This window comes from Anser cygnoides, chromosome 6, assembly GCF_040182565.1.
Source record: "Anser cygnoides isolate HZ-2024a breed goose chromosome 6, Taihu_goose_T2T_genome, whole genome shotgun sequence".
Taxonomy (NCBI): Eukaryota; Metazoa; Chordata; class Aves; order Anseriformes; family Anatidae; genus Anser; species Anser cygnoides.
Genome location: NC_089878.1, coordinates 12,523,869 through 12,537,500, shown reverse-complemented (window position 1 = coordinate 12,537,500; position 13,632 = coordinate 12,523,869). Strand labels below are relative to the sequence as shown.

General features: G+C 43.1%; 1 protein-coding gene and 1 long non-coding RNA gene across 4 annotated transcripts in view; one reads left to right on the top strand and one right to left on the bottom strand.

Moving 5' to 3' along the window:
- Positions 1 to 871, bottom strand: part of LOC106034479 (helix-loop-helix protein 13-like) — a 2,874-nt gene extending 2,003 nt beyond the window's left edge. Inside the window, exon 1 of the mRNA XM_013178634.3 lies at positions 1 to 871. This exon is cut by the window's left edge and continues 197 nt beyond it. Coding sequence (XP_013034088.3) covers positions 1 to 317 — 317 coding nt within the window. The 5' untranslated portion in view covers positions 318 to 871.
- A 10,238-nt stretch (positions 872 to 11,109) lies between these two features.
- LOC106034585 (uncharacterized) overlaps positions 11,110 to 13,632 on the top strand; it is a 30,265-nt gene continuing 27,742 nt past the window's right edge. The window contains exons 1-3 of one of the 3 annotated variants that reach the window (XR_001206206.3): positions 11,110 to 11,496; positions 12,595 to 12,668; positions 13,073 to 13,232. This is a non-coding gene — a long non-coding RNA (uncharacterized lncRNA). The remainder of the gene's footprint in view (positions 11,497 to 12,594; positions 12,669 to 13,072; positions 13,233 to 13,632) is intronic. The other 2 variants (XR_001206203.3, XR_010832490.1) reach the window with 2 other exon arrangements.

Here is a 13,632-nt window from a genome sequence, read left to right as displayed (position 1 = left end):
AAGGCTGAGTTGATGTTGAGCATCCTCTTCCTCTCGCGGACGTTCGCGGCGCGGCGGTGGAGGCTGGCGGGGGGAGGCCGGGAGCTGTCCACTTCAGCACCCCCTGCAGCTCCAGCTGCTGTGCTCGGTGGGACAGGTGGGCCAACGGGGGCTAAGGGTGGGTGGGTAGGAGAGGGCCAAGGGCACGAAGGGTCCTCCAGGGAGGAGTAGTCCATCAGGAGGTCATCCAGTTGGAGCTCAGCATTGGGATCCTGGTCCCAGAAGAGAAAGTCAGAAGTGGAGTCTTCCTGATCAAAGCTGTAGCAAGGTTCTTCCATCCTCTGATCCACCAGTCTGAGGCAAGTTAATGGATATGTTTCAGGTTTCTGAGTAACTTAGTTGTTAGGAAAATGAAGTTCTGATTTCATTAATGCTTGCACTCCTCAAAACTGTCAGGGGCAGAGAGTCCTGGTTGTGTCCTTGCGGAAGGCTATTGCAAAAGTTTCCCCAGTTGTAAATCCAAGTGAGACTCACCATTTAAATACTTCTTAGCTCCTCATCAGGGGAAGGATCCTATTCTTTTTCACTTAAAATTAATTAGCAGACATGTGCTTCTCTTATTATTAGCTGTTGACTACAAAAGAATATGGATGAAAGTAACAAAAGATTACAAATTTTCTATTGCCCTTCTCCTGGAAAAGCCACTGAAGTAATTATTGAGTTTGTCCACAAGTTCAGTCTCTCCATTTGCTATTTAGAGTAGGATTTGTGCTGGGACTTTGTTGTAATTGTTATTTGTTTTGGTAAGCAGTGACTGGGTAAAGAAACAAAATACAGTCCTTTATCTTTCTGGTTAAGTGTTAATAGCCACACATTCTCCCATAGGTGGATGGACAAAACCCTATTGTAATGTTGTCAGAAACACATGATTCTGCCCTCTTTGGCAGCAGAAGCCAGTTGCATCTTCCGCACTTCTAGTGGGAGAGCAGTTGGGATAAAGATGTGTGATGCACTGCTGTGTTAAAATGGAACACGGTGGTACCTCACTTTGAGTAAACCAGCACTGCCACATTTGCTGCATTTTCTGATTCACACGTAAATTACACATCATATGGGTGATGTGGGTATTTAGCGCTCTGTCTCAGACCATACTAAGTACTGGAAAATTGCAGCAGCTGTAATAATCATGAAGGGTGCAGTCCTAAAATGATTGAACAGGTGGGTCACATCTTGAGAAGTGCTGGAAACCAGGACAGTAGCCATTGTCCATCATGACAGTTCGTGGCTTTTCCCCTGTGACACTGGACAAAGGGGGTCAAAGGTGTTTGTTATGCACAACTAGAATTTTAAAGCAAGTGTACAATACAATTGAGTGACTCAATCTCCTTCATCTCTTCAATACTTAACCCAATATTTAAATTCATTCAGAAGTAATCTAAGTGATATCTTAAATAAATGGAATAGAAATATGTTTTGAGTTAGAGGAAGCCTAAATATTTTCTCTGAAGCATGGCGTTAAGAACTTTTTCAAGGCACTTAATCAAATACTTGACTTCATGCACAGACTTAAGTTCTGTTTCTGATTGAGGGTTCAAGAGATGTGTGAAGTTTATGAGCTACAGAAATCTTACTGATCAGGTGAGCTGAAAACACAAATCTCAGGAGCTTCAAATAATGAGCCAGAGACCAGAAAATGACCCACATTTACAATGGGTCCAAAAGGATGATCGTACTCCCGATCTCTTAACACTGACTTAGGTTGCAGTCAGTTAAGTGGTAGCTTTGCCCTGCGAATAGAGGGATTTATTTTAAGATAAGGCTTAGGCTATTAATGATTCATCTTTCTAACTACACTTTATGGCAATTTTGCCTGCTGCAGGAAGATTAAAGCAGTAGACAACAGGCTACAGGAGTGATTTTGCAAAGACATGAGAAAGTTGCAGTGTATAAAATACTATTTTTTATTTCTTATGTCTTATTTCTAATCTCTTATTTCTTATTCCTTATTTTTTATTTCTTATTTCTTATCTCTTATTTCTTTATCTAATATTATTTATTATTATATATTATATATTATTTATTATTTATTGTTTATTATTTATTATTTATTATTTCTTCTCCTTACGCAAAATAATCAGAACCTGTTATCTGAAATTTTGCTTGAGAAAGGGAAATGCAAAATATGAATACCTGACAGAGTAAATAGTGGCTAAATGACAAGAATGATTTTGTTTTCTCTGGTGAGCTCAGGACACAAATTTGGTACTAGGTTTTTACAAACTAAATCACTTGCCATGATATAGACATACCCCAATGGCAAAATACTGCTGCTGTGAAACCCCATAGCGACAGAGAGCCTGTGCTCCAAATGAATCACAGCGAGGGACAAGGCAGTTACAGAGCAGGAGGTGCTCAGGAGAGGTGAAAGGAATGGCCATAGTCTCAGGTGGCAGAGCTGAGACTTGAACTTGGGACAGTCAACACCGAGGTCATTCTGTGATGTTTTCTTTTAAACCATACCATCATATTCTTCAGTGTTGTGCACAGGCAGTGGTCTCAAAAGAAATTACTTACCACAGTCCCCATACTTGGCAGTGGGCCTGCATGTCTGATCCCAGCAGTCCTTCCTACACACTAGTAAGTTGATTTGGGCTCTAATGTGCAGAAAAGAGGCAGTGGGAAAGCCTTCCTGCCTTGGCTCCTTACCTCTGCACATGGCACCAGCTCTGCCCAAAGCACCTCTGTGGCACAGCTGCTGTGTGGTTGGCTTCCCACAGGTGCTTTGCAGTTCCCAGATTTCAAGTTCCATTTTGAATGGCTCACCAATCACTGTTTAACTGAGCACTTGGTAGTTCGTATTTGACTACCTTATGCACAAACATAAGACACTTGAAAATACTTAAAGCAGCAAGAGAATAGCAGGTCTTCTCCTGAACAGGACTCTGGAGGAGATGGTTGTTGTCCACTGGGAGCAATGGGCAGAAATGAAGAGGCTTGGCAAATAGCATGGTTATATTTTTATGTGCTGGGTTCCTCTTTCTCAGCAGATGCTTCTTCAGTGCTTAATGTTCCCTTCCAGATCCATCACTGCTAATAGTGTTGCCTGGGGATATGTCTGGCTCCACAGATGGAGAGCAGATGTTCCAGCAAGCCTTCTTTTAGCATGTTCAGGGGAATTTGGCTCTCTTAGAGAGACTCTGGACACAGCAGAAGTGGGAGGAGGGGAGTGGAAGGGAGAAAAGCAAGAAAAGATTTTCCCTTAGAAAGCCAGCTATGAAAGAGGTCAGAAGAGAAGCTGAGGGTCCCAACACTCACACGAACAAACCTTACTACAGCTTCAGACCTGTTGAACTCTCAATGTTTCTGACACCAGGGTTGTCAGAAGGGGACATAATATATTACTAGTTGGACCAGTTTTGCACTTTTCTTGAAGATATGGTAAAGCCTCAAACAGTGAAAAAGATGGCACCAGCGCCACATTGAACGAAGGTGCTGTTGATTATGACATCTTGGTAAAATTTCAAGATCTGCTCAACAGTCACATTCCCCAGAACATCTTCAGACTGAGTGGGATACAGAATTATTTTTTTTTTACTGGCCACTTTTAATCAGTAGTTCTTAATTCTTGAGGTGGCAGCAGTTTTGTATATATCTATGCTAGGTAATGGAGCTATGGCCATTTGTATTTGCATTTTAATCCTGCCAGGTCTGGGTATCCATGACTCCCTGCATAATTTTCCCTGTTCATGCTGGAAGCCACTCTTCTAAGTTCTGTTTGATCTGTCTCTATCATCTGAACAAACCCACGGCAGACTCTGGGGTTTTGTATGTTTCACAGAGTTCGGGGTATAAACCTGCTTTCAGGGAATATTTCCACTGCAGCTGGTATTTTTTTTTCTTTACAGAGTTTTAGTAGCTGAAAGATTTTACCCTGTACCTGTATCAAAGATAACAGGGCATTCTGGGGTTATTTGGGAAATAGATCTTCCCCTCCCCTTCTTGACCTATTGACCGTATTTCAGATTCAGCTTGGGGAACCTTACCAAATTTTAGAGGAAATCAATGAAACCAGTTTTAGAGGAATCATTGAAACCTCCCAGTTCTGGCAAAATGGCATTTCTTTTCCTGGGAATTTAGTTTGAGCATGTTTCCCCCATCTTTAATTGTTTGATAAAGGGAGTCAGACCTTGGCCTGGACAGACAACAAAAGTAGAAAGGACCAGGTGCTCTACTTTCAGGTTAGGTAACTCCAAAGTACAAGCCCACCATGTAACTGCTGCTAATCCAAGCCAATGCTGCATAGGTCTGACACCGTGTTCATAAGCAGACCTGGGAAGTAGGTCCCAAAATGCACAGAGAAAATGAGGTGAAAGAGGTCAGAAATTTTGGGGAATGCTTTATCCAGGTGGGAGTGCGCAGCCAAATGGTGCTGCCAAACTAGAGCTGAAGAGAAGGATTTACAGGACCTGAACTGGCCTGGAAGTGCATTGGTTGAGTTCTTTATAGCTGCAGCTAAGTGGTGGACCACCAGGTTTCTCTACCTTCTTTTGAGCCATATGCAATGCCTGGTATTCCTGAACTCCTTAGCACGTTGTGAAGCGCTGGGGACAAAAGAAAGTACAAGTATTACCATTTAAAAATGGAATGTGCTTCTTTTTAACCTAAACCAAGAGCAAACGAAACGATGTAATGAGAAGCAGAACAAAGACTTCCAGAGCAAGAGAATTTCAAAGGGATGATGGCTGTTTCTGAGATGCTCAAATAATTGTGAAATGAAACCTTCCTAGCATACACAGGATGTTGATTTTAAGTGAAAAAGGTAACAGGACCTCCTATTCACAGGTTAGAAACATTAGATCTCAAAGTTTGTGGGAGCAAGGCACTGGTGAATGATTGTTAACATAACTTTGATTTACTTCTTTATTAATATAAACTAGTCAAGATAGCATTTGCTTTCAAAGTCTTTGGTGTTTAAAAGTGAACACAGTCACTTTAACTTTTCTTCAGGGTGTTTGCAAAGTTACAGAAAATTAATCCCAGTCTCCTTAGAAGAAGGAAGGTATTTTCTCTAATAAAAACAGTCACTCGTGGTTTCCCCTTTCTCACTGAGCCTTTTATGAGTTGAGGGATGACCTTTGGACTGTTGCTGCCAAACAGTTCCTCATCCAAGTCCCTGCACTGGGGTGTGTGGCTGCTTGTTTGAGTGAACAGTTGTCTTTGGGACACAACGCGTTCATTAGCCTATGCTTATCTGTACAATTTTGATCTCAAGGTAAGTGAAGTGCTCATGGAAACTTCCTTATGTGATGGCCCTAAGAGGACTGCTTGTCCTGCATTGCATGGTGTCTTCTCCAGCCACCCAAAACATACCTCAGGAAGGTTAACATCAGACAGCCTCCAAGGATTACAGGTCATGCCCATGACCATCCTCATCTCTGTAGCCAGTGAGAATTATCTCCAGGGAGAGGAAAACCTTCAATTTGTGTGATTAGTGTTCAATTTGTGCGGTTAATAAAGGCTTTATTAAGATATGTCAAAGATATGGCTTTGGGTGCCCCTCTCCCATTCATGTGTTAGTGCCTTAAAATCATCGGTGAGTTCAATCAGCTCTCGGGAAGTCAGGAACTAAGAAAACCATTCTGCCTCTTTCTCCTTTAGTAAAACTTAGCTCAGCTCCTTTGCAAAACCACTGTCAAAAAGATGTCTTCTGAAATGTGCATGAATTTTTTAAAGGGGTGGGTTATCCGTTCCTGGTGGCCAGGCACTCTTTCTTTGGGTACAAGCAATCCTGTATATCTGAATTGTTTATGGTCTTGTTTGAATGGGGAAAAAAATCATTAAAAATGAAAAAGCCTGTGGATTCTGTTTCCCATTCTTGTACTGAAGCTAATGAAGAAACTTAGAAGTGATGAGAAGACACACCTGGGCCCAAGCAAAAGGATGGGACAGAAAAAAGAGACCCGTGCTCGTACATCTCCAGCTCACACCCCAGTCAGAAATCTTGTGATGTTTCCCATTAATGTACAATATCTGTGGGATTTTTGAGCCTGAGGCCCTTGCCATGCACCAGACCAGGGTGTAGGGACTGAAGTCCAGATTGGTGTGGCTGGTGGCAGGGCCCTGATGGCTGGGACCTGCTCCCTGGCTCCCTCGGCCCAGCTTCCCTCCTGCTCACTGCACCTGCGCCGTGGTCCTCTGGACTAGTTAATCATGCGGGCGGCACCTCATAAACCTGCCTGGAGACCCTGGGTTTGGAAACAGAGTCGCTGGGGCAGATTTACAGAGTGATGTCTGTTTGACTGACAGCTGTTGCTGCTTTATGGGAAGTCAGCACATGTTCGTGCTATAAAACAGGAACAACAGCTTCAGAAAACCTCCACGTGTGTGAGATGCTTCAGCCCTGCTCTCTAGACTTCTCCCCAGTTGTTACCAGCCACGTTTAACATGCTTTGGACCTGGTTCAGCCCTTTGTAGCCGTGGTTGACTCAGACAGGCTCTAAGAAGGCACTGAACTGTGGCAGCACTGTTGTGATGTTGCTGAAGGGGCACTTATTACTGAACAGGCTGTGGGTGAAAAGAAACCTACCAGAAACTGCAGCTGCACAAAGGTCTGCCCTCCGAAAAACTACTTTGTCTCTGCATCCACCTCTGTGGACACAGTGGATGGAAGGAGCATGCATTAAAACCTGCTTTTATTGGAGAGCTGTCACACCATGTTATTAAATTGCTGCACTGCATAAGGGAAGAGACTTATTTACTTAATGCCACCAGCTGGCATCACTGAGGTTTCCTCAGCGCCATGGCAAATGCAAAGATCAAGCCTTAAAAAGCAGTTTTGGAAAAATTTTGGGCGGCTGTTTACTGAATTTGGCTGTTGAGGACAAAGCTCTGCAGCCAGGCTCTATATGCATGCCCTACCTGAGAGGTTTGGGGGGACCAGCATCATGGTGCCCTTTCAGAGATGCTCAGCTAACATTGATATTTTGGTGTTTACTCATTTTTCCTGCCAGAAGGTCATTGCTGGGTCGAAGAGAGTAGCTAAAAGTCATTTTGTGAAAGACAAGTGTCTCACAGCAATGAGAAGGGAGCCAGAGTCTTGGGGAAGATTTGGATCAGATGAATCACCCTGTGTCAAAAATAACCATAATGTCACCATCTTCCACCCTTCCCTCCCTGAGCTGAATCAGTGATGATTAACAGGGGCACTATTTTCTGGAGCAGCTCTGCAGGCCAGGGAGGTTACGATTTCTTGACTGCGTGAGAGAAAAAGGCAATGGCAAGCAAGTGAGCATCAAAGTAAAAGATCTGAGAGCTGTTCCCAGCAGCACGAATGCAGCCTCCCACCGTAAAAGCAGTGAAGTGTTTAGATCTGCTGTGGTGGCTGCCAGTCTTCTTGGGTAGGATCCCAAGTGTGAATTCCTGCTCTATGAATTCAGCATTAACAAGAAGTGAGTTTTCATAGGGTTTAAATCCAGAAGGGAATCATTATGATCCTCTATTCTGATTGCCGTGATAACACACATCTTCGGTTGTTACCCAGCAACTTTGGCCCCAAGCCCAGTAGGATTTTCTTGTTGAAAAAGGATATTTTTTAAACAGGTACATCCAGTCTCCATTCAAAGCCCCCAAGAGATAGACCACCAAAGGATTTGCAAATGTTGATAGGCCATTATTGTCTTTGCTGAAAGCGTGCATCTGATTTCCTAGCCGATGACCTTACCATGCCTACATTGACAAGCACCCCAGTCTGAAAGGTCAGATTTGAAACATGACTTGGCACTGGGGAACTAATTAGCAGGCCTCTAAAGGTAGAGGGCACCTTCCTCAATAGCAAAACCTGGGAATATATAAAATAGCTCTTCTGGGAAGAGCTAGACCTCAAGCAAGACCTCTGCCAGCAGCACCTCTGGGCTGCACAGCAGCAGCCCTAGGAATGGGCCAGTAGAGACAGACCAAGAAAGCACAGTCCAGTGCTGCTTCCCCAGTTACCCCAATTAGACACCCAATTACCACTGCCCATTAGCTAGTTAGCACTGGAAGCTGGGCCACAAAGTCATGTTGCCTGACTTTAGCTGCCTACAGAGGAGATGTTGACACTTGAACTGGCTGGATGGGCTCCTGTTACCAATGCTGGGAGCAAATAAGAAGGGGGCAGTGGGGTGGGATGAATTGCTTCCCACTAATTTTTCTTTTTCAGCTATGAATGGGGGAACAAAGCCTACAGTCTGCTAAGCTGGGTCTCTTTTGTTACCTGAGCTTTTATTCAGCAAATGACAAGCAAATCCATTTATTGAAGCTTTGGGCAACTGAGTGTCTACAAATGCATGGTTCTTTCTACATACCTATCCCCAAACAGGTGTCACCTGTGCTGTCGAGGCTAGCACTGCATGGTGATCTCAAACCAGGAGGAAAGAATTCTTGATTTTTGAAATAGTTATAGCCTCAGCATGAACCAGCTACAGCTCCAGAAGTCCCTAAATTGCAGGTTGTCAGAAGCTGGAGGAGGATGACAGAGAAACTATTAACATGACCAGGAAGGAAGGAAGGAAGGAAGAAAGAAAGAAAAAGAAAGAGAAAGAAGGAAGAAACCTGAGCTTTTCAAGAAGTCTTCTCTTTCTAAAACTTGGCATTCAGAGAAGACTATCAAGCACTATTAGCCTTGCAATGAAATTTGAGTCAGTGGCAGCCTCAAGGAATTTGTCTGAAATTTCTAGCCATTGTGAATTATAAGGAACATTTAAATGGGAAATCTCTTGAGAAACCTGTATACCCTGGGGAGTCCTGCTACTTCATAGTTCTGGGCAGCCAGTGAATTGTGATGAGAGCAGTGTTTGCAAACTCTGTCCCCTCTGTCAGCTGGAACTGCGAGTTGCACAAGCCACTGGCATGAATAATAATGCATGGGAAGATGTTACACAACACTTTCAGACCTCAAAGGTTCTGCATTTCACGCCATTCTTGGGCAAAGGTTGGGTCCACTTTTTATTTTATCTGGAGAGGTGCATTTTACTGTTGCTACGGCGTGAAGGCAAAAGCGCGTGGCTAGGATGTTTTTGGGAGGTTTGTCATAATATGGTATGCCATGGCTGGTGTGTAGGGAGCTGCAGATCCCAGAGGGACAGCATGAAGTTCCTTCAGAGAGCTGGTCTGCATGTTGTGCTGGCCATATAGCATTCAGCTTTTATGCAGAATTTATGAAAGGGTAAACAGTATTATAAAGCTGTTGCATGAAAGCCTCAATTTCAGATAAGGAAACTGAGGCACACCATGGGTGCCATCAGCTCAGGAGGTCAAAAAGTCAAAAAAATCTCATCAGACTCATCCTTGTGTTCTGTCTCCGTTACCCAGTGTCCATAGCTGAGCTGTTTGTGGATGCCCAGGAGAGGCTGGTTTGTCTGTGTCTCGCTGTCATCATGCTCTCTGTAGTATGTCCTCCCAGGAAAATGTCATTCATTTAAAATAGTGATCCTCCTGTTTAAAACATGTTTTATACTGTGAGAGCAGGTCAAACAGCAGACACTTTTGATTAATGAAACACCAAGATAAACCAAAAAACCTCACATGCCTCAGTGGGAAAAGGTATAAAGGACAGACGTTCAGTGCTATTCAGTATTTGGGGGAGGGGGTGGGGGCAGGGGGGAATGAGCAGGAATGATCATACCTAAAGAGAAAGCCAAAGCCAATGCTTGCAATTGCCAAGGCATCAGCCAAAAGGAAAACACAACTCTGATCGCAGAGTAAATTCATGTATGAGTCATGATGGGCCAAGAACAAGTTTGCTTTCTTTTCCCCCTCATTGAACAGATGATGATTATAAGATAAATCATGCTTGGAGTCAAATCAAGTGATTGGATTAAAGTTTAGTTAAGTATTTAGAGACTGTTTGGGACACAATGGAAAGCTAATTGAAAACTTACATTTGTGAGACCCTTGAACTCTCCAGCTCTTAATAAAATACTACTGCAAAGTACACCAGGGTTCCCTGTGGGAAAGATTCCTCTCCACAAGTGCTTTTATTCCTCAGGTATGTGAAAAAAATGGTATTCATTTTCTCTACAAGTTCACCAAAGAAAAGAATTTTCATGATCATAATTCAACTATTGCTCATGATACAGTAACAATCTATTCATCTCACTGAAAATCAGTGAAGCAAGACAAAGAAAAGTCACTTCTTTAAAAAATGAAGTTTTAAACACTTCATTCTTTTAACTAGTCTTTGCTCTTCTGAGCAGCTGGTATTCCAGCGTGACTGGCTGCCTGCACTGGGCTGAAGTTACTCTGGAGTCTTATGAACTATGTAAAAATTCCTTCTGGATGTGCTGTTGTAGGAAATGTCATGCTTTATTTGTACTAATAATATAATTGCATTCTGGAATCACCCCCAGTTCTTAAGGAACATACCCAGCCTCCCCAGCTTCAAAGTACTGTCCTTTTTGGTGGAAATACCAGTGAAACCCACAATGAAAGAGAACAAACTTCCTCATGTACACACACAAACACACACACACAAACACAGAGAATTGAAAAAGCAGTTCTGGTTCTTCATTTAGCCACTTTCTTGATAAACCTCATCATTGAAGTAAAGCTGCAGAAACTCTGTAGTCAGGTTCATTTGCTCCCTTGCACTTTCTGCCTCTCTTAGATTATTTACCAGACTTTTTCCTGCCCCAGAGAACTGGGGATCCAACAAGTCATTTTGCAGCCAGAGCCTGCATGCTACAGCATGCATGCATGCTACTGCTGATAGAGCATTCTAGCTCTCTTATAAGCCAACCCTATCCAAGCTCTTAGCAGCAGATCTGAGAAGCAGGGTTGTTTAACAACCCTCACAAGTGCAGGTCAGATCTGAAAACCCACAATCCAGGTTGGCTTCTAGGGTAAGGAAAGGTGCTGCCCTCAGTCTGCACCACTGCATGTCCTAGGCAGGCTGTTGAGTTTTGTGGACCAGCTGACCCCCAAAATAGGTGATGAATGAGTCCTGAGAAGAGCACATTAGAGCTGTCTTCCCCTCTATGTGCAAGAGAATATATTTCTCCGACTAGCTTAACCTTTAGAACAGCTTTTCTGCAAAAGGATGTGTGAGCAGAAACCGTAGCTGAATAGCTTAAGTATAGAAGGTTTAGGGGAGAATGGGAGTAAGTTATGCTTATTTCAGATGATGAATATAAATTATTTTTCAGATATGCTTTTCAGATCATCACAGCTAAACCTAATGTGAATGTGACCAGCTGGTTTAGTAGGTGTGATGCTCCTGTGATCAGCATAATTTAAAATATATTCCCTGCACCTGTCCAGCTGTAATTGGAAGGGGAAAAACAGTTCTCACCTGTAGCTGCCTAACTGAGTTGCTGCTCTATAGCTGAAGATTTAGCAACCAGTCTGCTACTCAACAATGACTGAAATCAGGTTTGTGTTCATGTCTTTTTGCTGGAATAATACAGCGATAAACATGGAGTTTAATATTGGTCATAGTCATCCAGTTCAGTCAGAAGCAATGCAGTAGCACCAGAAAATCAGGTATGTTGCACAAATTAATTAAATAATTAATTAAACTCTTTGAAAAAATCCCCAATCCCCAAATCCTCAAAATAGGACATTGACTCTGTCTATTTGTCTGCTGGGTAGTGTGGTTGCAGATGGTTTCAGGAAGCCATGCAACCCTTCTTCTTTCCCTAACAAACGACCCATGGCACTTTTCCAGTTTTAAAATATATGTCTCTACTGTTCTTAGAGGCTGGCAGTGATTGCAGCCTCACTCTTTGTGTTTTTCACTTACCAGTAGAAGAAGTTTCCTGACATTCAACCTGGTTTTCCCCTTGATTCCACTGATATCTGTGACTCCATAGTTTGTCCCCATATTCTGTCCCCTTCTTTTTCCCACAGCCTTTTACCTAGCTGATGTCCTTAGCAAGGCTCCCGTTCACTTTTCCACATAGATTATGTGTCCTTGAACTCCTGCCATTCCCTTTCCTGGGCTACTTTTCAGACCAATGGGTCATGTAGTCACAGATGAGGAAGCTGGTAGCAGTGACTTTAGTGACTCCAAGCTCTACACAAACTAACTTGCCTTTACTAAGATAAGCCTGGGTATTTCTATAGTACATGGCTTTGTGTAGCTTGGCCGTATCTGCTGTATTGGACTGAGAATGCCGTGAAGGTAAAGATAAGTATGTGGGGTTAATGGTTTGGGACTAATTGAAGTTACTAACCTGGGTTAAAATCTAGTTTGTTGAAGTGTTTACCTCGTAGCCTAACCTCGTTGCTTCCCATTGCTATCAATGGAGAAATGTTCTCTAGCATCTCCTGTACAACAAAGAAAATGAAAATATTAGAATAGTCATAAAGGTAGCCTTCTGATTGTGCTAATTAATGTCAATTGCATGCATCAAAATCGTAAGTTCACTATAGTAGCGCTGTTGCACGGTGCCCTCAAAAGCTGGCCTAGCATTTGCAGTTTCTTAACAGCTGTAGTCTGTTCATCATTAGAAAGCTTTATTATGACTTAGAGTGATTAATGTGTTCTGGGAGGACTGGGTAATAAGCTGTAGGACACTCCTTGGTGGATTAGAGGAAGACAGATCAGAAAGATGAATATGTTTCTATTCACTGTTGCAGATTCTGAGATGTGTCATCTCGGTGCTGAGGAATGTGCATTGGAGGCAGTGCTGGAGGTGACACTGTTGCTCAAGGTCAGTTGCATGCATGGGACTTCTCTGTGTGGAGCTGCCAATAACATGTTAGAGTGAGGAACATTTAGAAGATGGGGAAAGTCAGCTGCTTTGGGGGCGGTGGTACTTGCACAGCCTTGAGAAGAAGTGGGAAAGCTATGTGTTGCAATGTCAGAGATGACATTTGCATGAATGAACATCCTTTTATTTGGGAAACTTGTGGTTTGTGCTGATTTCTTGTCTGAATTATGATGAGAAGGTGCAACACAAATCATCCAGTGATCATCCAGTTCGCACTTGGCCATGCTAGGAAACAGGGACACTTTGCTTTGTACCTATGTTGGCTGGGTGATGTGACTGGCTTAGTTAGAACTCATTGGAGTCAAAATTGTAACGGTCTGAGAAATGCTGTCTCTTCCTCATAGTATGGCTGGTTATGGTTATGAAGCAGGCTGCGCCTGCTTCATCCATGGACAGATGCTCACTCTGCCTGCCCCAACTCTTCTTGCTGCCATAGTTCTCCCTTTGGCTCTGCCAGCAGAAGATGTCACTGTTCTCAAACCTGCACCCCTCCGAAAACAAGAGGTAGGAACAGAGTGGGCTTTGGTGTGCAGCCTCTAGCTTCTTGCTTTCATTTCAGCAGCCATGGGGTTTATTTAGCAGAATACATGCTCCAACTAAAAACAGTCAGTCTCAGGGTGAAATATTTGAATTGACTGATTTCATGGTGTCAAAAGCATTGCCTTGCATGTGAAAAGAGCCCTCGCTGGGGGGAAATGGAGATGATTTTTTGTTTAATCCATTCAAAAAAAAGGACACCTACTTACTCTATGCAGAATGGGCAGCATTTCCTCAGTTTGGAGAGCACCTCTGTATGCTCCGAAATAGAAAGCTGAACACAGACTGAGACACAGCAACCCCAAGTAACAGCTGTAAGCAGGCCTGGGAGTAGCTTTGAAGTCCCTTGTGTCTGAGGCTATGATAC